This window comes from Schistocerca cancellata, chromosome 9 (genome assembly GCF_023864275.1).
Source record: "Schistocerca cancellata isolate TAMUIC-IGC-003103 chromosome 9, iqSchCanc2.1, whole genome shotgun sequence".
In the NCBI taxonomy this organism is placed as follows: Eukaryota; Metazoa; Arthropoda; class Insecta; order Orthoptera; family Acrididae; genus Schistocerca; species Schistocerca cancellata.
Window position 1 is genome coordinate 16,367,051 of NC_064634.1, and position 26,666 is coordinate 16,393,716.

At 45.8% G+C, this 26,666-nt stretch overlaps 1 protein-coding gene across 2 annotated transcripts in view; it reads right to left on the reverse strand.

Annotated features, from left to right (window-relative positions):
• The window catches only part of LOC126101074 (glucose dehydrogenase [FAD, quinone]-like), a 138,711-nt gene that overhangs the window by 72,982 nt on the left and 39,063 nt on the right, over nt 1–26,666 (reverse strand). Inside the window, exon 2 of one of the 2 annotated variants that reach the window (XM_049911749.1) lies at nt 334–649. In XM_049911749.1, coding sequence (XP_049767706.1) covers nt 334–624 — 291 coding nt within the window. In that variant the 5' untranslated portion in view covers nt 625–649. The remainder of the gene's footprint in view (nt 1–333; nt 650–26,666) is intronic. The other variant, XM_049911750.1, reaches the window with a different exon arrangement.

Sequence of the window (26,666 nt, forward strand, 5' to 3'; positions counted from 1 at the left end):
GTGATGTATCTGACCCCAGGAATGTGTCAATAAAGTTTCCCCTTCCTAGGACAATGAATTCACGGTGTTCTTATTTCAATTTCCAGGAGTGTATTTGTGGAATGAATACCCGTTTATCATCTGCATTTCTTCTTGGTGTAGCATTTTTAATGGCCGATAGTGTAGATTTGGCGCATCTTTTAAATAGTGTGTGTTTTTCATTAATGCCCCCCCCCCCTCCTTAACTACTGGTGGGAGCTGTTGTCATGGCACGTTTACACTCTCGCCGTGAGGCTACTGAGCCGCCCCCACGCCATGCACGTGTGGGGTGGGCAGCGGTGCCGGTGGACTCACCCGCCACTCCTTGACCTCGCTGAGCCTGTTGGCGAGCACGCAGCCGGCCGACCCGGCGCCCACCACGATGAAGTCGAAGCGCTCCTCGGGCTGCTTGCCGCCCCCGCCGCCCCCGGCGTACTGCGTGAAGTAGGGCGGCGCCTGGGTGTGGCCGTGCTGCGCCGGGTCGTCCCTGCTGCGGCCCAGCATGTAGGCGACGGCGGCCAGGAACATGTAGGCGGGCGGCAGGCACGTGGAGACGGTCGTGTGCGGTCGGCACAGCGACGCCAGATCCGGCGGCACCCACGACATGCTCGCCTCTGCTGCCTCTCTCTGCCTGCAACGCCAACAGCCGCGTGTAACGCACGAGCCGTCCTCCGCGGCTGTGTCTTTGCGCCAGGGGCCGCGAAACCGCCTGGGACCGCAGGCAAAGAAAGCAGGATCACTCCGCACACACGGGCCCTGCAGAGAGCGTCTCTGTCATGTCCGAAGAAGCCGAACGGATAGCAGTACAATGCAAAAGACAGTTCCAGGAATATGACAAGGTTTAATGCTCTACACGTCACAGTGTTTCCAGAAAATTGCAAATACTAAGAACTCTATTACTCAAGAGTAATTTACACTGCCTGACAAAAAAGTGAAGCATCCAGAACTGTTGTAACTCGTCCTCGATGTCCTCACCACTGACACAGGGACGGAGATGCACATCCGAGCGGGTCAGACACGTGCTCTTTTGGGGAGTCCACAGCTCGTAGTCTAAAGATTGGCGACGCTTTCTCTAAATCGTGGGGTCCCACATACGATTCGCGGTCGGGATGAATATTATGTTCGCTCGGGAACGAGTAGTCATAGTTATTTCATGTCATGTTCATCGAAGCAAACGTCACCGAAATGGTGTTAATTAGAAAAGTTTGCTCCAAGTGGGTCCAGTAATGCTGTGCGATCACACCATTTTTATTCGGGACATGCAATTGTTGTTGTTGTGGTCTTCAGTCCTGAGACTGGTTTGATGCAGCTCTCCATGCTACTCTTTCCTGTGCAAGCCTCTTCATCTCCCAGTACCTACTGCAACCTACATTCTTCTGAATCTGCTTAGTGTATTCATCTCTTGGTCTCCCCCTACGATTTTTACCCTCCACGCTGCCCTCCAATACTAAATTGGTGATCCCTTGATGCCTCAGAACATGTTCTACCAACCGATCCCTTCTTCTGGACAAGTTGTGTCACAAACTTCTCTTCTCCCCAATCCTATTCAATACTTCCTCATTAGTTATGTGATCTACCCATCTAATCTTCAGCATGCAATTATTGAACTGTATACGAAATATGTAAATTAGTTACAAACTGCGGCGTGCACGTGCTTTATTCAACATGTAAACGTCGCTACAGATACTCGGATTTACGTTATGGCATGTCCAATCTACCTGCCATCATTGGCGATGACGTGGCGCACACGAATAGCGAAATGCTGCGTGACCCGCTGAAGTGTCGGAACGTCGACGCTATCGATGACATACCGAATGGCTGTTTTCAGCTCAGCAATGATATTTGGGTTATTGCTATACACCTTGTCTTTAATATAGCCCCACAAATAGGAGTCGCATGTCTTCAGATCCGGTGAATGTGACATCCAACCGAGTCCTAAGACAGTGGCCTCTGGGTACCCCAGAGCCAGAATGCAGTAACCAAAGTGCTCCTCCAGGACGTCTAACACTCTCCTGCTTCGATGGGGTCCAGCTCCGTCTTGCTTGAATCACATCTTCTCGAAATCAGTGTCACTTTCGATAACGGGGATGAAATCATCTTCCAAATCTTCACGTACCTTTCGATAGTCACCGTGACATCAAGGAATATCGCATCGATTATTCCGTGACTGGACACTGCGCATCACACAGTCACCCGTTGAGGGTGTGGAGACTTCGCGATGCTGAAATGCGGTTTCTCAGTCTTTCAAATGCCCCAACTTTGCTTATTGACGAACTAATCCAGATGAAAGTGGGCTTCGTCGCTAAACCAAACCATACATCCCCAGCGGCCAACCGTGAAGTTCGTCTGTTGTAATACAAACCGTTCAGATATTATGACGATTTTATTTCACGTCGTTCAATAACTGTCGCCCCGTCTCTGGGGATCTTGCTGGCCATAGGAGTACCTAAACACCGCGCGGACAGTTCACAGAAAGCCGTGCTACGTGTGGACCAGCGTTGTCGTGTTGAAAAATGGCGTGGCATCGCGAGACTGTCGCCCACTGTGGTCATCTGGGGGGGGGGGGGGGGGGGCAGTGCAGAGCCGCCATTAACCGCAGAACAAAATTCGACGCCACTCGTCAGCTGTTCGTCCCTCGCGGTCACGCCACCACTCCATACGAATCCGTTACTGTTGTGAAGTTACCGGCAGACCACACACGGTGCGATAATTACCTTGTCCGCGTGCGGCTAGTCTCCAAACAATACTTCAGCATGACGCACAGTATTATAGGGATTCCACTATTTGTTCTCTGATGGCTGATGGAGATGTGAGGGCGTGACGATGTGCTTGGTGCATGATACGGCGATGTTCACATTGACGACGAGAATTCCAGGCCCCGACTGAACATTCGTCGCTTTTCACGCCGCCTATATACTCTACCAGATCTTGTAACTACACTAGACGCGAAGAACACTAATGACTCTTGTCGGCCTTCTACCTGTTACAGAGAATTGCAACTCTAATCGTTTGCATACCGAGCGCTGGTGTGTACGTGTACGAAGTAACATTGACATCCGATGATATATTTTGGGTGCTTCGACTTTTTTTGTCGGGCAGTTTATTTAGGAAGTAAGTGCGTGTTCCTTTTGGCTTTGGAAAATAGGGCGAAACTCAATAGATACTGTGGTTGCTACCAAATAATTCAACTGATGAGGCAGACAATCCGAGTTGGCCGAGCAGACGTACAGGCACGCTCGGGAAGAATTTTGCAGAATGTTAAGGGGTGTCACACTGAGGCGCTTTGACGTGAGGCTTTACGTGAGACAGGTCGCCGAAGAGTGGTGGCCACGTGCCAGACTTCATTGTCCGCAGAAGCAGAGCCTGCCGCCACACTGAGTCGCTGCTCTTCTCCAGGGTGCGAGATGGACATTACGCAGCAGTCGATACCACCGACAGATCAGTTGACAGTATGCTCACCCCTGTCCTGCTTCCCTCAGTGTGACAACCGAGACCCAGTAAAAGGACCCTGAGATAACCAGTAACAAAATAGGCATATTGTTATTTTATTTTTAATCACAGATAGGAAGATGTTATTTCTAAATAAATTTCCTAAAGCCAGTCAGCATAATTGTGACCTAAAACAGGATATTATTTAGCAGAGCAACTCTGCATTCCTGCGCCTGGCACACTTGATAATTTATGTGATACTGATTGCAAATCCATACCCTTGTGCGATTTTTGTATTAATGTAATGTAATTCACACAAATTAGATCTGCAAACTGAACAGCGTAATAAATCAGTCACCACTTAAGTAAACTTACCATAAGTTAGGTGCCTATCAGCAAAATTACTCACCACATACGTTCACCTGATCGTGACGGTTGTTTCGTTGTCTGTATAACGCATTATAAAGAAGTGTTGGTTGTCAAATGAAGGCATCATTTTACAGCCGACGCTGTAATACGATTAGGACCTCTTGTTAGTAGCGCGAATTCACATCTGAAAGTTGAGTGCAAAAAAAATGGTTCAAATGGCTCTGAGCACTATGGGACTCAACTGCTGTGGTCATAAGTCCTCTAGAACTTAGAACTACTTAAACCTAACTAACCTAAGGACATCACACACATCCATACCCGAGGCAGGATTCGAACCTGCGACCGTAGCGGTCGTGCGGTTCCAGACTGTAGCGCCTTTAACCGCTCGGCCACTCCCGCCGGCAAAGTTGAGTGCAAGGTGGGTTACTCCTGAGTACAGTAAGGTCGAGCATCCACCTCATCTTCGAGCTGAGTTAACTCAGGACTCCGTCATCTTCCTCGCGTGTATCCGGGACAGCTATACTTCATCTTTCGACAGCCGTCTCCACGGCGAGTGTCCAGGCGTGCCTATTTATACACCGAAAAACTGAAAGCTCTCGACACAATAGTGTAGTGTGGAGAAAAATGCGCTTGCGTCACTGATAAGACACTCAGCACAACAGTCGTAGATAAATCATATGCAGCTAAGAATAAAATGTAGCAAGCACCGAATCAACTTATCCTTATTGTGGTCTTCCGTCCTGAGACTGGTTTGATGCAGCTCTCCATGCTACTCTATCCTGTGCAAGCTTCTTCATCTCCCAGTATCTACTGCAACCTACATCCTTCTGAATCTGCTTAGTGTATTCATCTCTTGGTCTCCCTCTACGATTTTTACCCTGCACACTGCCCCCCAATGCTAAATTTGTGATCCCTTGATGCCTCAAAACATGTCCTACCAACCGATCCCTTCTTCTGGTCAAGTTGTGCCACAAACTTCTCTTCTCCCCAATCGTATTCAATACCTCCTCATTAGTTACGTGATCTACCCACCTTATCTTCAGCATTCTTCTGTAGCACCACATTTCGAAAGCTTCTATTCTCTTCTTGTCCAAACTAGTTATCGTCCATATTTCACTTCCATACATGGCTACACTCCATACAAATACTTTCAGAAATGACTTCCTGACACTTAAATCTATACTCGATGTTAACAAATTCCTCTTCTTGAGAAACGCTTTCCTTGCCATTGCCAGTCTACCTTTTATATCCTCTCTACTTCGACCATCATCGGTTATTTTACTCCCTAAATAGCAAAACTCCTTTACTACTGTAAGTGTCTCATTTCCTAATCTAATTCCCTCAGCATCACCCGACTTAATTCGACTACATTCCATTATCCTCGTTTTTCTTTTGTTGATGTTCATCTTATATCCTCCTTTCAAGACACTTTCCATTCCGTTCAACTGCTCTTCAAGGTCCTTTGCTGTCTCTGACAGAATTACAATGTCATCGGCGAACCTCAAAGTTTTTATTTCTTCTCCATGGATTTTAATACCTACTCCGAATTTTTCTTTTGTTTCCTTTACTGCTTGCTCAATATACAGATTGAATAACATCGGGGAGAGGCTACAACCCTGTCTTACTCCTTTCCCAACCACTGCTTCCCTTTCATGCCCCTCGACTCTTATAACTGCCATCTGGTTTCTATACAAATTGTAAATAGCCTGTCGCTCCCTGTATTTTACCCCTGCCACCTTCAGAATTTGAAAGAGAGTATTCCAGTTAACATTGTCAAAAGCTTTCTCTAAGTCTACAAATGCTAGAAACGTAGGTTTGCCTTTTCTTAATCTTTCTTCTAAGATAAGTCGTAAGGTCATTATTGCCTCACGTGTTCCAACATTTCTACGGAATCCAAACTGATCTTCCCCGAGGTCGGCTTCTACCAGTTTTTCCATTCGTCTGTAAAGAATTCGCGTTAGTATTTTGCAGCTGTGACTTATTAAACTGATAGTTCGGTAATTTTCACATCAACTTATCCTTATTGCTTACAAATTATGTTGTTAATTATTGAAATGGGTGGCAGGTCTTTGAATGCCATTTACTCCGCAGTATATCGTCGTGTCAAGTCATTTCAGCGTAAAATAGGCACACTTGGTGTCTCGTCTTGAAGACGGCTGTAGGGTTGAAGATCGGAGTATCGGGAGACTGCTGTCCCAGGCGCACGTCCGAAAGATTTTTGGAACATTCTGTGTGCCGCGAAAACGTCAAGAATCGTATCTCCGGTTAATTTGCTACGAAAAATTAGGTAGGATGAAGACCTTTGAAAGATGACAGCACCACACAGAACACCAACATTCTGTGTTGTTCTCCAACCGCCGCGAGAGACCAACAACGTAGCTACGCGTTCGTAACATTACTGACTGTGAAGGTGACAATAGTACCAGAGTCAGTTACTCATCAGGGTGTATACGGCCCGGGACATCCGGGAGATCCGGGAAAAACCCAGGAATTTTTTCATCCGGGACAAATCCGGGAAAAACCCGGGAATTTTTTAGAACTCCAGGATTTTTCATTGTTTTTGATTTCAGTTAAAGTTTTGTAGGTTTGACGTGTAAGATGTGATACGCTGACAAAGAACTTTAATCCACTACTGCCGAATAATACTGCAGCAATGAAACATAATCAGAGAATAACACCAAAATAAAAGTTTAGTTGCATAGAAATGGGTAATTTACACAATGCACAGACCAGAGTGCCGACACCGAAAAGTGTCAAAGGCTATAGGTCGAAGATTATGCAGTACGTCCGTAATAACAAACGTGCATTCGATGTGCGTGACGTCACAATTGTTTACATTTCTAACAGATCACCAGAAAATATTACGAATAGTGGCTTGAGATGCGTTACTTTTGTAGAAACGCACTTTGCCGAGTTGAGCGAGTTCGGCCTACCTTCGTAACGTACGCGCCGCGGCCTGTCTTTCTCGTAGGCCTCGTGCTCTGGATAACTGCCGTGATTCGCTAGCGAGATCACGTGACATGAGCTATGACTGGCTGACAAAAGTGCATCGCTCAACGCAATCTCTATTTTAGAGTTTCGGAAACTACCGTGCTGTAATTTGTGTATATACTTTCGCAATACGAAAATAAACTCTGTGCATATTGTCTCGCATCAAACAACTTTCCAAACGCATTGTTTTTCCTGGATTTCGTTTCCTAAAGTGCTGGGACGTCCTCCGCCGGTATAAGACCTTTATGATTCAAAGGACTGATAGGTTTTACAGCTCCGAGGGAAAGTATACTGTTACTTAACACGGATGTATTTTCACCCGCTTTATACGTAATTTCATCCGGGAGAAATTGTGTTTTTAACCGTGAAATCCGGGAATTTTTTTTTCTTGTCCACGTAGACACCCTGCTCATGTAATGATGTTAGATATGCGTTGACTGATGTCAAAGAGCAACTGGTACATGACATAATGCACAGCATATCCTAATAGCCTTGATGATAGAACATTGTCTTCATTTAACAAGTTGTTGATAGTACGCAGGGGCCCCGAGCACAATCTCCTCGTGTGGTCTGGACAAAATTAATTTTGGTCAGCCGATGTTTATGACAACCGAAACCGGTCGCCACCAATAGAAAGGAAATAAATTGCGATTTAGACGTACTGTTTATACTTATGTAAGTAAAAATCGCTGAAGTCGTAACACGTTGCCAATTTATCGTGATTATGATCTATGACACGCTTTCCTAAGTAAGAGATGTTGGTCGATTTAAATTTAATAGTGCTAGAATATACGTGGTAAAAATAAGTATGCAGACCGCATATAACTTTAGTTCGTAATTCGTTGCCTCCCCTAGTTAATCACAAGCTTGTTTTATCAGTTCTTTGTTTTTTAATATTCTGTTTCGAGGGCTTACATAGGGCCATAATTTTTCCTAGGAACGTTTTGTCTAAAGCTCCAAATTTCTGTTCTGCTGCCTTCCGCGGGGTTAATGTTTTTCACGCATTTTTACCTACGTAGAGGGTCACTGGTCGAATAGCGGACTCACACAATGTCATCCTAGCGACCCGTCTCTCAGCTTATGTCCTGTTGGGTGTGACGTGCTTGAGGCCGTGCCTGTGTCTCAGCTGATGAGTTTGCTGATGAGGGTTCGTAGTTATTTAAAGCTGTCTTTTCTTTCGAATGTGAGACATTGTCCACTAAAAATGTCTTTTGTTGCTCGTCTTACTGTTACAGTTTACCTGTCATTAGTTTGTAGTTCTGCCTGAGAAAAACTTCTTTTTTCAAATTGAATTAAATTTACGCAGATACAGTGAATGCGTTCACTGGGAATGAAATGTAATTACATCAGTGAAAATAATTAAGATACAATCAAATTGCAATGTCGTGAGTATGCCATTACAAATGGAAATTTGTGCTTGCCCTGGGCTAGTAGATTCAGTATTACTGAAAAGATCTAAAAATGGTTCAAATGGCTCTGAGCACTATGGGACTTAACATCTGAGGTCATCAGTCCCCTAGAACTTAGAACTACTTAAACCTAACTAACCTAGGGACATCACACACATCCATGGCCGAGGCAGGATTCGTACCTGCGGTCGTAGCAGTCACGCGGTTCCGGACTGAAGCTCCTAGAACCGTTCGGCCACCGCGGCCAGCTTGAAAAGATCTAACTGATATCATTTTTGTTATCGATTTAACTGATTTCATGCGCATCCGTAACATTCATGTTGTTTTATCGAATTTAATTCAACTGAAGTATATCACCGGACGTGGACGATATCCTACATATCTGAATAGAATTGGTAGGAAGGCAAGACTACTTGCGGTTGTGACGAAATCGGCACAGCCAATCCTTTACAAATTGGAATGTCATGAAATTGAAGATGTTTACGTGTTTAAAGTAAAAGACGACTCTGATATTGTAAGCTGCTTTCTCGTAAAGCACAAGGACTAATTACAATCAACAGGTATGCCTGGGGAACGAGAACGTATCCCAATTGCTCTACGAACGCTCGGTACATTAACGGTAAAATGAAGCGAGTGGGACGCAGGGAGAACGCAAACAGTCAGTGGTCCTTAGTTTAATAGAAGTTTTAACCATATTTTGTCTACTTTAGGGGTACTGCAGAGCACAGAGGCGCTGGGCAGACAGAAGCAGGGCACTCCTAGCCGCTCAGCAGGTGCCCCGCTGTTTGTCAGTACAGGAACTCCTTTCTCTTCCTAATTTTCATAAACGACTTCCCCCTACACGTTCAACACTCCGAACCAGTGCTATTTGCAGATGACACAAGCATATTAATTGAAGGTGAAAATGAAATGGCTCTAAGTTTAAATGCTAAAGTCACAAGTGATAATGTCTCAGAGTGGTTTATGAGGAATAAATTACTGATAAACCCTCAAAAAACAGTCGTCTTACACTTCCATACACAACAAAATAAAAACCCTTTAAAACCAAACATGTCAATAGAAAACCAAAGAATTAACAGTGTCACTGAAGCAAAATTTCTTGGCATCTACTTACAAGACAATCTTAAATGGAATTCCCACATCACTTCATTAAATTCTAAACTATCCAAAATGACTTATGCGATGAGGATTACATGGAACAACACAAGTCCTGAAACAGTTAGAGCAGTGTATTACGCTTGCATACACTCCCTATTAAGATATGGCATCATATTCTGGGGAAATTCTCCTCATTGCATAACCACATTCCGGAAACAAAAAAAGATTGTGAGGGTAATGAAAAATGCCAACAGCCGGAAATCATGCAAACCATTCTTTAAAGAACTGGGGATTCTACCCCTACCATGTATCTATATACTAGAAGTTGTAATGTTCCTAAAAAAGAGCATGCTAAAAAATGGAAATGTATTTATTCAAAATAAATCTGTACACGAACACCATACAAGGGCAAACAGTGACATACACAGACATCATTGTTATACTACACTGTGCAAGAAAGGTGTATATCACTCAGGTTCACATTTGTTTAATAAGCTGCCAAGTAACCTAAAGGCCATAAACAAAATCCATAGCTTTAAAAAATCTGTAACATCATATCTCTTGGAAAACTGTTTTTACTCAGTTACACAGTATCTTGAAAAATAAGTTGGTTGTAACAATATAAAAATGTAATGTAACAATATAGCAATATAAAAATGTAACAATTTATAAATGTAATGTATACACCAATGTAACAGTATATTAATGTAATATTTTGTCCAACATCTAAGGTATGGTATATGTACCACAAAGATTCAGGACGTAAATAAATAAATAAATAAATAAAACTGCTGTGCCAGTGACCGGCGGTAGGGAGCTGCAGACACGGTGTGCGACGCGTGTCAGGGGGCAGGCGGAGCCGGCAGTGGCCAGCGGCGTGCGCCAAGTGGGCGAAGCTCTCCTGGAAACAGCGGGCCGCTTTAAGTGGCGTCTCGCAGCGAAACCGCGGGACTCGCACTACCCCTGCCCCTGCCCTGCCTGATTGTGCCGTAGGAGTGGTTTTCTGCGTACGGTTCGAGGGATACCGAGCTTTCTCCCGGGGGATTAACAGTGTTCACGGCCTCTCATCCAACTCCTCTTACAGTTTCTTGCTCGTCAGTTAGCTTTTGCTTTTTCTCCACTTTCATTGATGGCAACTGAAGATTTTCCGCTACGTCACCTGCTGCTTACATCTGTGTACGTCGTACGGCAAACTATGGAGTTTGACCAACGACACTATCATTTCCCCCCTTTTCCTGCCCAATTCTCAAATGATATGCGCGAACTACCTTTGCCTATGATTCTCCTGAAGAGCTCGATTTTCTCTGATTTTACCCTCAACGTTAATAGAGTTATAACTGAGTGGAAGTAGTGATAGAATAAGTAACAAATTCAATCGAGTAGTATATTGTTTTATGTTTCTTGCAACAAAAACTCACAGAATTTTGTGAGTGATTCAAAACGAGTCTCTCTTAGCGCCTAATAATAAGGTTTCATGAGCATCTCAGTGACACACGCTGACTAAAAGGGCCAGAAATCTCGCCAATACCGTTTTCATCAGCCAATTTCATTTAGGTTCAATTGCTGCTGGCCATGTTCGACTTGACGGCGTTTGTCAAAACGCAGCACGCAGTAACAAGAGTGTAACATATAGGGGCTAAGTTTGTTAGACGGGGACAATCTAGAGGAAAATATCGTGAGAGTTAAGAAGCAAAAAAAAAAAAAAGTGATATGCACATATGGCCGGAAGTGCGTTCATAGTGTGGTACACCCACTTGAAGGTGGAGATTAAAGATCTCTGACAGTGACTCCGGTGTCAGCACTGGGCAGGTTGCCCGCTAGCATGACGTAAGGCGGGCACGCTACACAAAAACTGTACCTGTCCGCATCAATTACAGTGCGGTGCAGCCCTCACTGTCTGCACACCTGCCCCCGTGGTGACTGTTTTGTCGCTGATTGGTCACACGGGCCTCAACAGTGCTGGCATTTCTATCACCCATGGATGAGGCTACTTTTAGTAAGGGCAATATTGTCAACCTTACCCGTGCTCTACGGAGATTCCCCGTGGTATGGGGCCAGCGAACTACGGCACTCGTCTCCCCCCCCCCCCTCTCGCGAGGCACACCTGCACTTCCCGCGTGTTACCCTGCCTCCCCGTCTGGCAGGTGTGCCTTTGATGTTACGGGGGGGGGGGTAATGTAGGTAACAATGATGGTGCTCCTGCTCACTCCCCTCTCCAGTTTGGAGCTGAAGCTCTAGTACAGGCAGAACAGTCCCACTTGCCTAATGTGTTACCACGCGAGCTTTCAGTCACTGCAAACTACACTGCCAAAGATCATCTTCAAATTGGTGCATTTCCGGCTGTAATTACATTTATTGCTCCCTGTCCTTTCAGGGGTCGTTTCCTGCAGTTTGTCTCTATCTAGAAAAAAGAAGACGAAGCTCCACTGAGAAAATACTGTCAGTTATAACGTGCGGTAATGTGGGTGTCAGTCATCTCCAATGGTAGTCTTTTTCACACTGCAGTTATGCGTGGTGCACCATAACTACTTACTGTTTCTTGATAATGAAACTAACAGTAGCAAATTTGAAACTTCCTGGCAGATTAAAACTGTGTGCCGGACCGAGACTCGAACTCGGTACCTTTGCCTTTCGTGGGCAAGTGCTCTACCGACTGAGCTACCCAAGCACGACTCACGCCCCGTTCTCACAGCTTTAATTGCGCCAGTACCTCGTCTCCTACCTTCCAAACTTGAGCACTTGCCCGCGAAACGCAAAGATCCCGAGTTCGAGTCTCGGTCCGGCACTCAGTTTTAATCTGCCAGGAAGTTTCATATCAGCGCACACTCCGCTGTACAGTGAAAATTTCATTCTAGTAGCAAATTTGTTTGAACAAAATTAGCAAATGTAAACGGCAAGTGATAATATTATTTAAAACGTCAGAGTTTATTTGTGCCTTTATGTAAAAATGTGGACGAGCGGTCCTAGGCACTTCAGTCCGGGACCTCGCTGCAACTACGGTCGCAGGTTCGGATCCTGCCTCGGCCATGGATGTGTGTGATGTCCTTAGGTTAGTTAGGTTTAAGTAGTTCTAACTCTAGGGGACTGATGATCTCAGATGTTAAGTCCCATAGTGGTTAGAGCCATTTGAGCCATTTTTGAGCGACTGTCTTCTTCTCTTTGAAGATGTGGTCGTATGCCAAAAATTTTTGGAGAAACTTTAAGGTGGTGGGGAAGGTAGGATGACGCAACTGGTACCCCACTTTTCAGTGACAGTCTTAAAAGAGGAGCATTTTCGCCTTTTTTGGGCTCAGATAGAAGCATTTTTCCGCTGGTTCCAGTCTTTTCCCTGCTAGAGCAGGTCATGTCACTCATATGAAAAGAAATTTAAGGGTCAGTAAAATTTTGATGGTTTACGTAAGTGAAATTGAAATAACACAAAACTAATTTTACACCTCAAACTTGATTTCACCATGAAAAAATGTTGCGTGTACTTCAGTAATGCAACATGGAGTTCCCAGGACCAATATGATGATAAAGGAGACATTTTACGGCATCTTTCTCCGTGCGTGCATATTTTTCGTGTACAAAGGGTAACCTTGAACCCATGTACCTCAGAAACGGATAAATATATTAAGAATGTTTTCAAGTTGTTCGGGATCCAGATATTAGGACTATACCGTAAAAAATTACAACCATTTGCTGTGTGCAGCCGTCTCGGAATCCGCGGCTCGGTTTTGGTACAAAACCACGTTTTGTCGCGTTTTCTCGGCAACAGCCCGTGAACTAAACCGTGCCTCCATAAGCCCCTTGAAGCACGCGATAGACCACATTTAATGCAAGAACAACCAACAAATTTGCTTCATCTCTTTAAGCTGGAGAAAGTTGTAATATAAAATTTTGATCCTGTTGTGTAGGGTGGTTACATTAAGACGATCCTTCTGTTGGACACACAAATGGTCCTAAACCCAAGGGCTCTCCATAAAAGTTGACCCTGCCTTTCTCTTACCAACAGAACCGGAGATGGCCTCAGAACAATACCGTTTTTATACACTGCGTTTTGGAACATATTAAGTAGCGCATGCTGTCGTATGCGTACCAAATGGCTCTGAGCACTATGGGACTTAACATCTGAGGTCATCAGTCCCCTAGACTTAGAACTACTTGACCCTAACTAACCTAAGGACGTCACACACATCCATGGCCGAGGCAGGATTCGAACCTGCGACCGTAGTTGCAGCGAGGTCCCAGACTGAAGCGCCTAGAACCGCTCGGCCACAGAGGCCGGCGTATGCGTACCGATTGAAGATGACGACTACTGTGGAAGCTTACTCTAGTGAACGGAAACTGTTTCCTACAAAGCAAAGGAAAACAATATACAGCCCAACATTCACAGGACACCTTGCTACACATGGCCATATGGGCGACTACCCTCCTTCATGTATTAAACGGGAATTGGCACCTTGTAATAGTTAGAACTTACTTAACCCTGAACTTGAAGTAACTTTACACGACGTGCTAGGAAGCAGCCTGCAAAGCGCAGTAAAAAGGTCGCATTCGTTGTAAGCACCAGTCCCCACCGTTAACTCAGACGTAACAGTTTTCACGTGGCTGTGGAAAACGTTGTTGCCAGAGAGTTATGCAACGCACATTACCGGCATGCATGTCGTGTGGACTGACGTTCTGGCGGCCTGTTCCTGCAGACACAACAGACCGACAACCTGGTTCATGTTTTGATCCACATGCAGCAATTTATTCTCTTATTAAAAGGTGTTAGGTGGAGTAGATTAAAACACAGTTAATGATGATTGTAATATTAGCATATCACTATATTTAATTTGTATCCGAAGACAACAAAATTTCGTGGGTGTAGCATCCACTCGATGCGTAGGCCACCCATCGACGGCGCGCATCAGAAGTGTTACACATCACTTCACAATGTGTGAGGCGTAGGTCTGGCAGTTCCTCGTTGCTCCCACGATAAGTTGAAGTGAAGAAAAGTCTACTGTGTAAACAACCATCGCAATACTAGTGGACAGGCAACAATGCCGACACTTGATACGATGTAAAGCAAAGTAAAGAAAAATGATTCTGCCCGCAGTATTTTTTTCTCAATTCGCTAAGCTTGTTGCTTTACGGTAGCGACACTGACACGGAAAACAATTTCGGGGTGCCAATTCCAGTTGAAATCAAGAAGCGGTGTCGTCTGAACGCTGTACGGTAGATAAAAAGTCTTGTGATCGTTTGACTTTTGCGTATTTTCGTCGCTTTATCGGAAATGGTTCCCAATTTATCGGTGAGTAACACGTTTCAAAGCAACAACATTTCGGGCGACTAGCTCCCTCGAAAAACCATTTTGCACACGACCCTACAAACGCTGATGAGTCAAAATAGAGTAACGACGTGCTTAAAATTGTGTTGTCCCACCTTTGGAACGTAAAAAAGGCAGCGATTCAGCGTGGCACGAGTTGAATAGGTATTTGGTCGATTTCCGAAAGTAAAGGTGTGAGGACGGGGCGTGAGTCGTGCTTGGGTAGCTCAGATGGTAGAGCACGTGCCCGCGAAAGGCAAAGGTCCCGAGTTCGAGTCTCGGTCCGGCACACAGTTTTAATCTTCCAGGAAGTTTCATATCAGCACACACTCCGCTGCAGAGTGCACATCTCAGTCAGGAGGTATACGCCCGCCGGATGTATACGTACGGGTAACGCACGTGCCACAAAGTAAAGGACGGCGGTCTGTGGCCGCGGAGCTGGCATCACAGGTGTGCTCCATCGGGATCGTGCAGGCTTCTACCGTGATCTTTCAATCAGTGTTGCACGATTATAGAGTTGTGGGACGGATTGTTACCATCCCGGAAGATGCCATCGACGTAGGGAAAAACATTAAAACTGAAGTGATGCAGGTGGCCCACAGTAATGTTCACGGGGTACACAGCTGCCTTCGATTGCCATCACAGGTCTCTGCGCGGTACACGTGCCGAGCAGGTGTTCGCTTGGATGGTGTTGCATCCGGACGCGACCGACGACCTGCTGTAACAAAAAGCTTGATTGATGCGACCAGGTGACATTTCCTTTGACCAAGGCTCACATCTACATGACTCCGTGACAACTGCAGTCGTAATTGGTCAGCACGAGAACACGTGTTCAGCGGAGTGCAGTGACCGGCGTGCCTGGGAACACTTGTGCCTGCACCAGCTTTGTGCTCTGTCGCCGGACCTGCCGCCTTCCTGCTTTACAAAGCGAACGAGCCTCCGACTTGCACGTTCGGTGACGAGGCGTGGACGTCCAACACCTTGTCGTCCAATCGTTCTTTCAGTGTCGTGCATCCACTTTCCATATATGCTCACGACAGTTGCACAACAACAGCAGACTAGCTTCCTCGTTTCAGAGATATGCGTTCCCAGGCACTGAGACATAACAATCTGCCCATTGTCAAAGTCGCTTATGTCGGTGGATTCCCCGATTTGCGGCCCGTATCGCCGATAGAACGATTCCCCATTCGTTTCGGCTCTTTTCATACAGGGTGGTCCATTGATGGTGACCGGGCAAAATATCTCACGAAATAAGCATCTAACGAAAAACATACAAAGAACGAAACTCGTCCAGCTTGAAGCGGGAAACCAGATGGCGTTATGGTTGGCCCGCTAGAGGGCGCTGCCATAGGACAAACGGATATCAACTGCGTTTTTTTAAATAGGGGCCCCCATTTTTTATTAGATATTCGTGTAGTATGTAAAGAGATACACTCCTGGAAATGGAAAAAAGAACACATTGACACCGGTGTGTCAGACCCACCATACTTGCTCCGGACACTGCGAGAGGGCTGTACAAGCAATGATCACACGCACGGCACAGCGGACACACCAGGAACCGCGGTGTTGGCCGTCGAATGGCGCTAGCTGCGCAGCATTTGTGCACCGCCGCCGTCAGTGTCAGCCAGTTTGCCGTGGCATACGGAGCTCCATCGCAGTCTTTAACACTGGTAGCATGCCGCGACAGCGTGGACGTGAACCGTATGTGCAGTTGACGGACTTTGAGCGAGGGCGTATAGTGGGCATGCGGGAGGCCGGGTGGACGTACCGCCGAATTGCTCAACACGTGGGGCGTGAGGTCTCCACAGTACATCGATGTTGTCGCCAGTGGTCGGCGGAAGGTGCACGTGCCCGTCGACCTGGGACCGGACCGCAGCGACGCACGGATGCACGCCAAGACCGTAGGATCCTACGCAGTGCCGTAGGGGACCGCACCGCCACTTCCCAGCAAATTAGGGACACTGTTGTTCCTGGGGTATCGGCGAGGACCATTCGCAACCGTCTCCATGAAACTGGGCTACGGTCCCGCACACCGTTAGGCCGTCTTCCGCTCACGCCCCAACATCGTGGAGCCCGCCTCCAGTGGTGTCGCGACAGGCGTGAGTGGAGGGACGAATGGAGACGTGTCGTCTTCAGCGATGAGAGTCGCTTCTGCCTTGGTGCCAATGATGGTCGTATGCGTGTTTGGCGCCGTGCAGGTGAGCGCCACAATCAGGACTGCATACGACCGAGGCACACAGGGCCAACACCCGGCATCATGGTGTGGGGAGCGATCTCCTACACTGGCCGTACACCACTGGTGATCGTCGAGGGGACACTGAATAGTGCACGGTACAGCCAAACCGTCATCGAACCCATCGTTCTACCATTCCTAGACCGGCAAGGGAACTTGCTGTTCCAACAGGACAATGCACGTCCGCATGTATCCCGTGCCACCCAACGTGCTCTAGAAGGTGTAAGTCAACTACCCTGGCCAGCAAGATCTCCGGATCTGTCCCCCATTGAGCATGTTTGGGACTGGATGAAGCGTCGTCTCACGCGGTCTGCACGTCCAGCACCAACGCTGGTCCAACTGAGGCGCCAGGTGGAAATGGCATGGCAAGCCGTTCCACAGGACTACATCCAGCATCTCTACGATCGTCTCCATGGGAGAATAGCAGCCTGCATTGCTGCGAAAGGTGGATATACACTGTACTAGTGCCGACATTGTGCATGCTCTGTTGCCTGTGTCTATGTGCCTGTGGTTCTGTCAGTGTGATCATGTGATGTATCTGACCCCAGGAATGTGTCAATAAAGTTTCCCCTTCCTGGGACAATGAATTCACGGTGTTCTTATTTCAATTTCCAGGAGTGTATATTGTAATTTACAATGTCATGTATCAGACAGATACAATGACAGCAATGACGTAAGTTGTTTGAGGATAGCATTCGAGTGTTAAGCCCACATCTTCTAATGTTTGCTCCGCAGATCCCTTGTTCTGTGTCTAAAAATGTTCAGTACAGCATTCGCAACTTCCTGTTTTGCTTCAGACGACCATATAGACGCGTGTAATGCACGGAGAAATATTACGGCGGTGTAGACCCGTGAAACACCGGTACACTGTCATAGAATGCGCTGGATAGAGTACTGAAAGGGTCGTGGCATGCGTTTTCGTGTTCTAGATGGCTCGCTAAGCCGGAAACGAAAATGATATTCGCTTCGCTCGGCTGACGCAATCTCGTTGCGTCGAAAGCGCTTCGTGGGAGTTGGAGAGAGTGAGGGGATGGAATGGCAATTTCGCGGCGATTGGCCGAAACTCGCGGGGAACGCATCAGGCACGTCACAGCGTGCTCTGCCTGCGGGAACACGGGAGGGGGCGGCGACCGAACCGACGGTGCTTCGTAAAACACGGCGCCCGCTGCTTGTTGGAGCTGTAGTTACACGTTATCTAATGCGCACTATTGTGTGGAATGTGTCATGCTGACAAATGGAAGAATGCAACGAATTCAACAGTGGGTAAACAGGGAAAATATTTTGTTATTTCATATTTCTTTGAAACTACCCGTAACTTTTCTTATGGACAAGGCTTTCTCGGGCTGTGCGTTAAAGTTTTACAAGTTCCTTAGTGTTGCCTACACCTAGCCACCTGTAGCTATAATATGTCAGACTTTTTCACGGATAGGAAGAGCGTAGTATACACTCCTGGAAATTGAAATAAGAACACCGTGAATTCATTGTCCCAGGAAGGGGAAACTTTATTGACACATTCCTGGGGTCAGATACATCACATGATCACACTGACAGAACCACAGGCACATAGACACAGGCAACAGAGCATGCACAATGTCGGCACTAGTACAGTGTATATCCACCTTTCGCAGCAATGCAGGCTGCTATTCTCCCATGGAGACGATCGTAGAGATGCTGGATGTAGTCCTGTGGAACGGCTTGCCATGCCATTTCCACCTGGCGCCTCAATTGGACCAGCGTTCGTGCTGGACGTGCAGACCGCGTGAGACGACGCTTCATCCAGTCCCAAACATGCTCAATGGGGGACAGATCCGGAGATCTTGCTGGCCAGGGTAGTTGACTTACACCTTCTAGAGCACGTTGGGTGGCACGGGATACATGCGGACGTGCATTGTCCTGTTGGAACAGCAAGTTCCCTTGCCGGTCTAGGAATGGTAGAACGATGGGTTCGATGACGGTTTGGATGTACCGTGCACTATTCAGTGTCCCCTCGACGATCACCAGTGGTGTACGGCCAGCGTAGGAGATCGCTCCCCACACCATGATGCCGGGTGTTGGCCCTGTGTGCCTCGGTCGTATGCAGTCCTGATTGTGGCGCTCACCTGCACGGCGCCAAACACGCATACGACCATCATTGGCACCAAGGCAGAAGCGACTCTCATCGCTGAAGACGACACGTCTCCATTCGTCCCTCCACTCACGCCTGTCGCGACACCACTGGAGGCGGGCTCCACGATGTTGGGGCGTGAGCGGAAGACGGCCTAACGGTGTGCGGGACCGTAGCCCAGCTTCATGGAGACGGTTGCGAATGGTCCTCGCCGATACCCCAGGAGCAACAGTGTCCCTAATTTGCTGGGAAGTGGCGGTGCGGTCCCCTACGGCACTGCGTAGGATCCTACGGTCTTGGCGTGCATCCGTGCGTCGCTGCGGTCCGGTCCCAGGTCGACGGGCACGTGCACCTTCCGCCGACCACTGGCGACAACATCGATGTACTGTGGAGACCTCACGCCCCACGTGTTGAGCAATTCGGCGGTACGTCCACCGGGCCTCCCGCATGCCCACTATACGCCCTCGCTCAAAGTCCGTCAACTGCACATACGGTTCACGTCCACGCTGTCGCGGCATGCTACCAGTGTTAAAGACTGCGATGGAGCTCCGTATGCCACGGCAAACTGGCTGACACTGACGGCGGCGGTGCACAAATGCTGCGCAGCTAGCGCCATTCGACGGCCAACACCGCGGTTCCTGGTGTGTCCGCTGTGCCGTGCGTGTGATCATTGCTTGTACAGCCCTCTCGCAGTGTCCGGAGCAAGTATGGTGGGTCTGACACACCGGTGTCAATGTGTTCTTTTTTCCATTTCCAGGAGTGTATTTAGAGTGTAGACTTGAAATCTACTGAAGAATCATTGTAATTGTATAAAAAGGTCAAGCAGTACTACGATCAAAGTGCAAGCAGTCGTGATAAGATAAGTATAATTTCTTGCCATCGTGGAACATTGAGTTGTAAATCGTATTTGCCTAGCATGTTTGCTGCATTCTGTTCTTTTAAGCGCCCCTGAAATTGCGGAATGAGGGTAACTGAGAGCAAAGTATCATCACAGTCGTCACAGAAGAAAGAAAAGCTAAACTATGGTACTTTAGTGATAGATTCGTAGAAAGGAATCGAGATAATGTTAGCGGTACACGATGTTATATGTGCCGCCGCTACCGCCCATAGAAAACATAGCTTTAAATCTTTTTGGGCTACCTTATAACGAGGAGAGATTTCACGACCGCCAAACGAAAGAAATATGAGTTTGAATGGTTTGTTTTTATAGTCAGGAGAGATTTTACAATAACGGATTCGTCCACGAACTGCAAGTTCGTCCATACGACTGAGCGCCATAGCTGCTGAGTAATGAATAGCCGAACTAACCATTCTCATAGTTTCATAGTCCTGAGTACTGATCGCATGAGGAGAAGTTTTTTGCCCAAAGGACGAATTGTTTTAGGGTGCCGTAGGTGTGCATCAGCTGATGTCGGAACACGATGTGGAAGCTATTGTGCTGCAGCACCACTTTCTGACGAACATGTCAGTGCAGAATTTGTACGGAAGCACTGGTACTACATTTACTGTGTACGCTGGCGAGAAGGTAATCAACATGTTTCGAATCACTCAGTTGCTGGTTGGCATACCGCCCGCCGTTCACTGGACAAGGCCTAGGCAACTTCCATATAAGGTAGCCTAGAAAAGCTGTCCACTAGTGGAAAGAGACGGGTGCAGCGTAATCTGAATATGCTATGCGTCTAGATCATCAAAACGATCCCTAATCTATGACCGTGTTACATGGGCGTTGATGTGCAAACAGTTGAAAACTGCAAGATACCCAAGTCGCACCGGGAAGAGGCATAGTGAAAGAATCGAAAAGGGCCACAAGAACTAATGAACAAGTAAGAGAAAAGGTGGTAGTCTTTAAATTTAATTTTATTTTGATTTGTTGTATGTGCCATTATATTGCGTTAGTAGCATTTGTACAATATCTTATGTTTACTACAGATATTGGTATGTAGCACTTAGTGGCTGATAATTATATGTGTAATTTACAATTTCTTAATAAATCCTTGGTTAATTCACATTTTGTGATAAAATGGTAATGATGGTCTTGGTAGGAAATTCACGGTTCAATTTTTTTTAGTCTCTTGCACAAAATGACTATGTGATTGGCGTAGAACTCACACGAAAAGAATGTATGGTTTAAACCATCTACTGTTACAAAATTGAAGTCGAGGTGAGCTGAGTATATAGCCAAGCGAAGATGGCATAAGAACGTTTTCTGCACAAAAAAGGGCTGATGAGAACCAGATGGAAGATTGTTGCGTTAAATCATGAAATGTGCAGGACAAACTTGATTAAAGGAAACGCGTACAGGAAATGCAGATAAATGTCGTCCGTTAAGTCACAACTCAGACGGAAGTGTATGGTGAGTGATCGTAACGGAAGGTTATTGAGGAGGTTTGTGACGAAAAATGATGGTTCGACAACTTCTAAAATCACTGCGCGAACCCTTTCAGCACTAAAGCAACACGAAGGGATCACCATAGAGCTAGAACTCCAAAACGACTCATCTGTCACGTCACGCAAACGTCTGTAACAGGAAGACGTGGCGCCGAAGCCATCAAACCTGGACCACGGGGCAACAGAAGAATGCCATTTGGTCGGATGGGTCTTGTTTCACATTGTTTCCAAGTTCTGGCCGAGTTTACGTCCCAAGGCTGAAACATGGCGAAAATTCGGTGATTCGCAGTATTCCATGAGTTCAAAAATGTTCAAATGTGTGTGAAATCTTGTTGTTGTTGTTGTTGTTGTTGTTGTGGATCTTCAGTCCTGAGACTGGTTTGATGCAGCTCTCCATGCTACTCTATCCTGTACAAGCTTCTTCATCTCCCAGTACCTACTGCAACCTATATCCTTCTGAATCTGCTTAGTGTATTCATCTCTTGGTCTCCCCCTACGATTTTTACCCTCCACGCTGCCCTCCAATACTAAATTGGTGATCCCTTGATGCCTCAGAACATGTCCTACCAAGCGATCCCTTCTTCTGGTCAAGTTGTGCCACAAACTTCTCTTCTCCCCAATTCTATTCAATACTTCCTCATTAGTTATGTGATCTACCCATCTAATCTTCAGCATTCTTCTGTAGCACCACATTTCGAAAGCTTCTATTCTCTTCTTGTCCAAACTATTTACCGTCCATGTTTCACTTCCATACAGGGCTACACTCCATACAAATACTTTCAGAAATGACTTCCTGACACTTAAATCTATAGAAACGCTTTCCTTGCCATTGCCAGTCTACATTTTATATCCTCTCTACTTCGACCATCATCAGTTATTTTGCTCCCCAAATAGCAAAACTCCTTTACTACTTTAAGTGTTTCATTTCCTAATCTAATACCCTCAACATCACCCGACTTAATTCGACTACATTCCATTATCCTCGTTTTGCTTTTGTTGATGTTCATCTTATATCCTCCCTTCAAGACACCATCCATTCCGTTCAACTGCTCTTCCAAGTCCTTTGCTGTCTCTGACAGAATTACAATGTCATCGGCAAACCTCAAAGTTTTTATTTCTTCTCCATGGATTTTAATACCTACTCCGAATTTTTCTTTTGTTTGCTTTACTGCTTGCTCAATATACAGATTGAATAACATCGGGGAGAGGCTACAACCCTGTCTTACTCCCTTCCCAACCACTGCTTCCCTTTCATGTCCCTCGACTCTTATAACTGCCATCTGGTTTCTGTACAAATTGTAAATAGCCTTTCGCTCCCTGTATTATAATCTTATGGGACTTAATTGCTAAGGTCATCAGTCCCTAAGCTTACACGATGTTTAACCTAAATTATCCTAAGGACAAATACACACACCCATGCTCAAGGGAGGACTCGAACCTCCGCCGGGACCAGCCACACAGTCCACGACTGTAGCGCCCTAGACCGCTCGGCTAATCCCGCGCGGCATTCCATGTGTCCCATTTGTACTCTGCAGGACCGCAGTATTGGCAGGGGCTATGTGACCATTTTGGCTGATCAGATGCACCCCAGTCGTGATGCTGTGACCCAAGACGACATGGCCCGTGTTGGCACAGCTCGCACGTCCTGGACTGGTTTTGTGAGCGCGATGGTCAACTGTCGCATCTCCCGTGGCCGCCACGGTATCCAGACCTCAGTGTTCTTGAGTCTTTGTGTTCTACTTTGGAGAGAAAGGTGCACTGTCGCCATCCACCCACCTCCATCATCGTTACCAGAATTTGCCACTATTTTTCAGGAAGAGTGACATAAGATTCTCTTGAAAACCGTGCAGGACCTGCGTTTATCCATTCTGAGACGAGTGGAAGCTGTCTTGACTGCCAAGGCGTTCTCCTACACCGTATTGGGCGTGGTAATGAGTTGCGGTTTTGGTGTTTCCATATTTTTCCACCTCCTGTAGAAAATGTAGTCATCTATTTACTTATACCCATACGATGAATTAGTATCGTATTGAAATGCCCATGCGGATATCGCAATTCACGTTTTTCGTGGTTGGATGACTTTTGCAAACATCAGTACACATCACGAGCGACTCCTTCGCCTTTCCTTCTTCAGGAGAGCGACATGCGGCTGTGTGATTAGGGCAATGAGCTCGCATTGTGGAGGAGTGGGCCACAAGTACCTCCAGATTTGCGTAGTCCGTGGTTTCGCCATATGTTTAAGCAATAGTCGGAAAGTGCCTTTCAAAAAGACACTCCGGTTTCCTTCCCTAGTCTTGCCCTCTGTAAGCGTACGCTCCTTCTGTATTGACCTCGACATAGCGGAATGCTGAAAACTGCCATACTCCTTCCTTTCAAATGTTACATCGATGTAGCAGGGACAAGCTCCTAACTTCCTAATTTCTTTTGCTCATAATCCAGGACGTCGGATTGGATGCTACCAACTATTTTCTTTTATTCAATATGTTTATTCGATTTGTTTATAAATAGAAATGAACAAATAGCTGTAATAAATCGGAAGAAATGTTTCGATTAAAATGTTCAAAATTAAAGAAAAGTCTTCATTAAGAAATAAAATATTTGTCTTGCATTTGACATATATTCATACGTCTCACGCTTCGTTAGAGTCACAGACTCGTGGAATAGCTCTTAATTCCACACAGTGTTCAGAAGTTGCCGTGATGCACCGTACAGATCGCAGCTACATTTAAAACTTCCTTAAAGTTGTAACGTAATTTTTTTGTGTGTCAACAGTTTCTGAATTGCTTTAATCGTATTTTCCGTGTGTGTGTGTGTGTGTGTGTGTGTGTGTGTGTGTGTGTGTGTGTGTGTGTGTGTGTACAACTCTTTGTAGCAGTCAACCGACCTGACTCAAAGCACTACAGTACACTGCAGAGAGGCAGGGACTTCAAAACGCTCGCAGACGCAGCTCGAAGGAAGCACGCCCCTCCACGCAGGACGTTGACTACTATTCACGCACGCGTCACGCACGTGGCTTCTCTCCATAATCCTGTTACGTGGCATACACGTGCGTCCCGCCGTGCTAAGGTTTCTGCGCCTTCGTTTCCGTAATCGCATTATCTTCGGCTACCTATAACTCTCCGTATGCTCACTCGCTATGTTTGTCTCACTTTTTCAGGCTCTTATATTCAGCAGCACGACTGATTAGCTGCCAGTGGATTTACCCCGTCAAACAACGTAATTTAAGAAAATAGAACGGATGAACGCCGTAAATTAGGTTCGGAAGTAGGCCATGAAATCCTGTATAAAGGAACTAAAATACTACAAAATGAACAAATCAGAGTGCAGATTGCACAAATTAATAACAGAGTGAGGAAACAATTGATGATGCTTTGGTATTTAGGGCATCTGAAGATAAAGGACGCAGAGGAAAAGAAATATACAGAAGAGTAAAAATGGCCTGAAAAGTTGTAGGTAAACCAAATAGTGTTTTCAAAGCTAAGCATTCGATATCTTCTGGAAAATAAAATTTACAGTGTACGGGATGAAAGAAAACTCACGCACTCGGATACCACAGCGCAGTTTGTTGCAGACTAACAATTCAAAAAGTATGGAAAAAAGTTAGTGTTGCTCGTATTTTCTGTAGAAAGTGGATGTCAAAGAAAGGCAGTATGGCAACGCTATAATTTCATCCCGACAATTACCTTCATTCAACAATGTGTACCAGTTGTGCACAGTTCGTGCAGTGCATAGAGATTTGTGTTAGAGTATTCGAACTGGAGAGTTAAGATTCGGGATCTAAGTGTAACATTTTTTATTTTTTTATTTTACACACCATGATATGGTATTTGTCTTGTTATTACTTGTACAGCAATTACACTAGGTATTACTGCAAAACACGTGCGATAATTTAGTACTAACGCACAAACGAGAGTACGATGAAAAAGATGTGTCACTGGTAGTACATTTCAAACATTACAGTTGGTAGCTCTTACTCAAAGTGATATGTTTAGATAACACCTTGATACTGATAAATAGTGTACTTATTTCTGTCATATGACAAGTAATTTATTTGTAACTGTTTATTAATTCTTTTCATGAATATTTTTCACATTTACGATCAATAACCGTTATCTTTAACGTTAAAATAACTATTATTGTGGAGTATGTATAGTATAAGAAACGATGTGTGCTACAGCATTACTGGACGATAAAAATTAGGATGTAAGAAAAGTTACACCTGAATCCGGAATCGACGTCACGAATTTGAACGTTCTACCGTACAACTATACACACTGTTCTGAATGTGCAGAACAGTCAGGCTAGTGATTCCGGTGTTGCCCAATTACCTTTCTTTGACGTTCATTTTCTACCAGAAACATTAAAGGGACAAAATTTTGTTACAGACCTTTTTGTGCTGTCACTATACAAGAAATAGCGCTGTACCGTACGAGCGCGCGAATATTGATTCACCGCGTGCACAATGGTGTGCAAAACTTAAGGACGATAGTAAGCGTAGCGTGATTTTTGTCACTACCAAGCTACATAGCTCGATGAAATTTATACTGTAACTAGAAGGTACTGCTACAGAGTAGTGCAGAATGTACCTGAAAGAAATACATAATGAGACTAACAGAAACGAAAGTTTTATTCAAAGGCAATAATTACACTGAACTCACGGCGATTCATGATGATCTCCTGGACATCATAAAAGTTGCGACACGGTTCTCAGTGGGCTGCGTACTCAACCGCGGCCCGCTCTCTGCAACGTGTACGCACGCTGGCCACAGGGCTGGTATCGAGCTCTCGTGTTGGGGCGCTGTCCCAGTCCCCCCCCCCCACAGCGCGAATGACAATGCTGGATGATCGTTGGTGTGCGTGGACGAGCTGTTTTACGTCATCCTCACGCACCCCACACGTCATCACTGGAGTTTAAGTTGGCTTAAAGGTAGGACCAGTCCATTCAACGAATATCCGCTCGTTCCAAGAGCCCGTCCATCTGCTCTGTTCGATGTGGTCGCGAATTGTCATCGTAAAAATAGACTCGGGACCGAATACGAAGTAAATAATCCTGAATACCAATCAAGAACACCTGCCGAGATGAGAAACACAGAAGTAGATATCCTCGGTGTCACAAAGCAGCTCAAATCAATAAAGGCAAGGGTCCTGGTCCAGATTGTATACCAGTCAGCTTACTTTCAGAGTATGCTGATACAATAGCTCCATATTTATTAATTATATACTACCGCTCGCTCAAAGAAAGATCCGTACCTATAGTCTGGAAAATTCCTCAAGTCACACCAATACCCAGAAAGGGAAGTAGGAGTAATCCGCTGAATTACAGGCCCATATCACTAACTT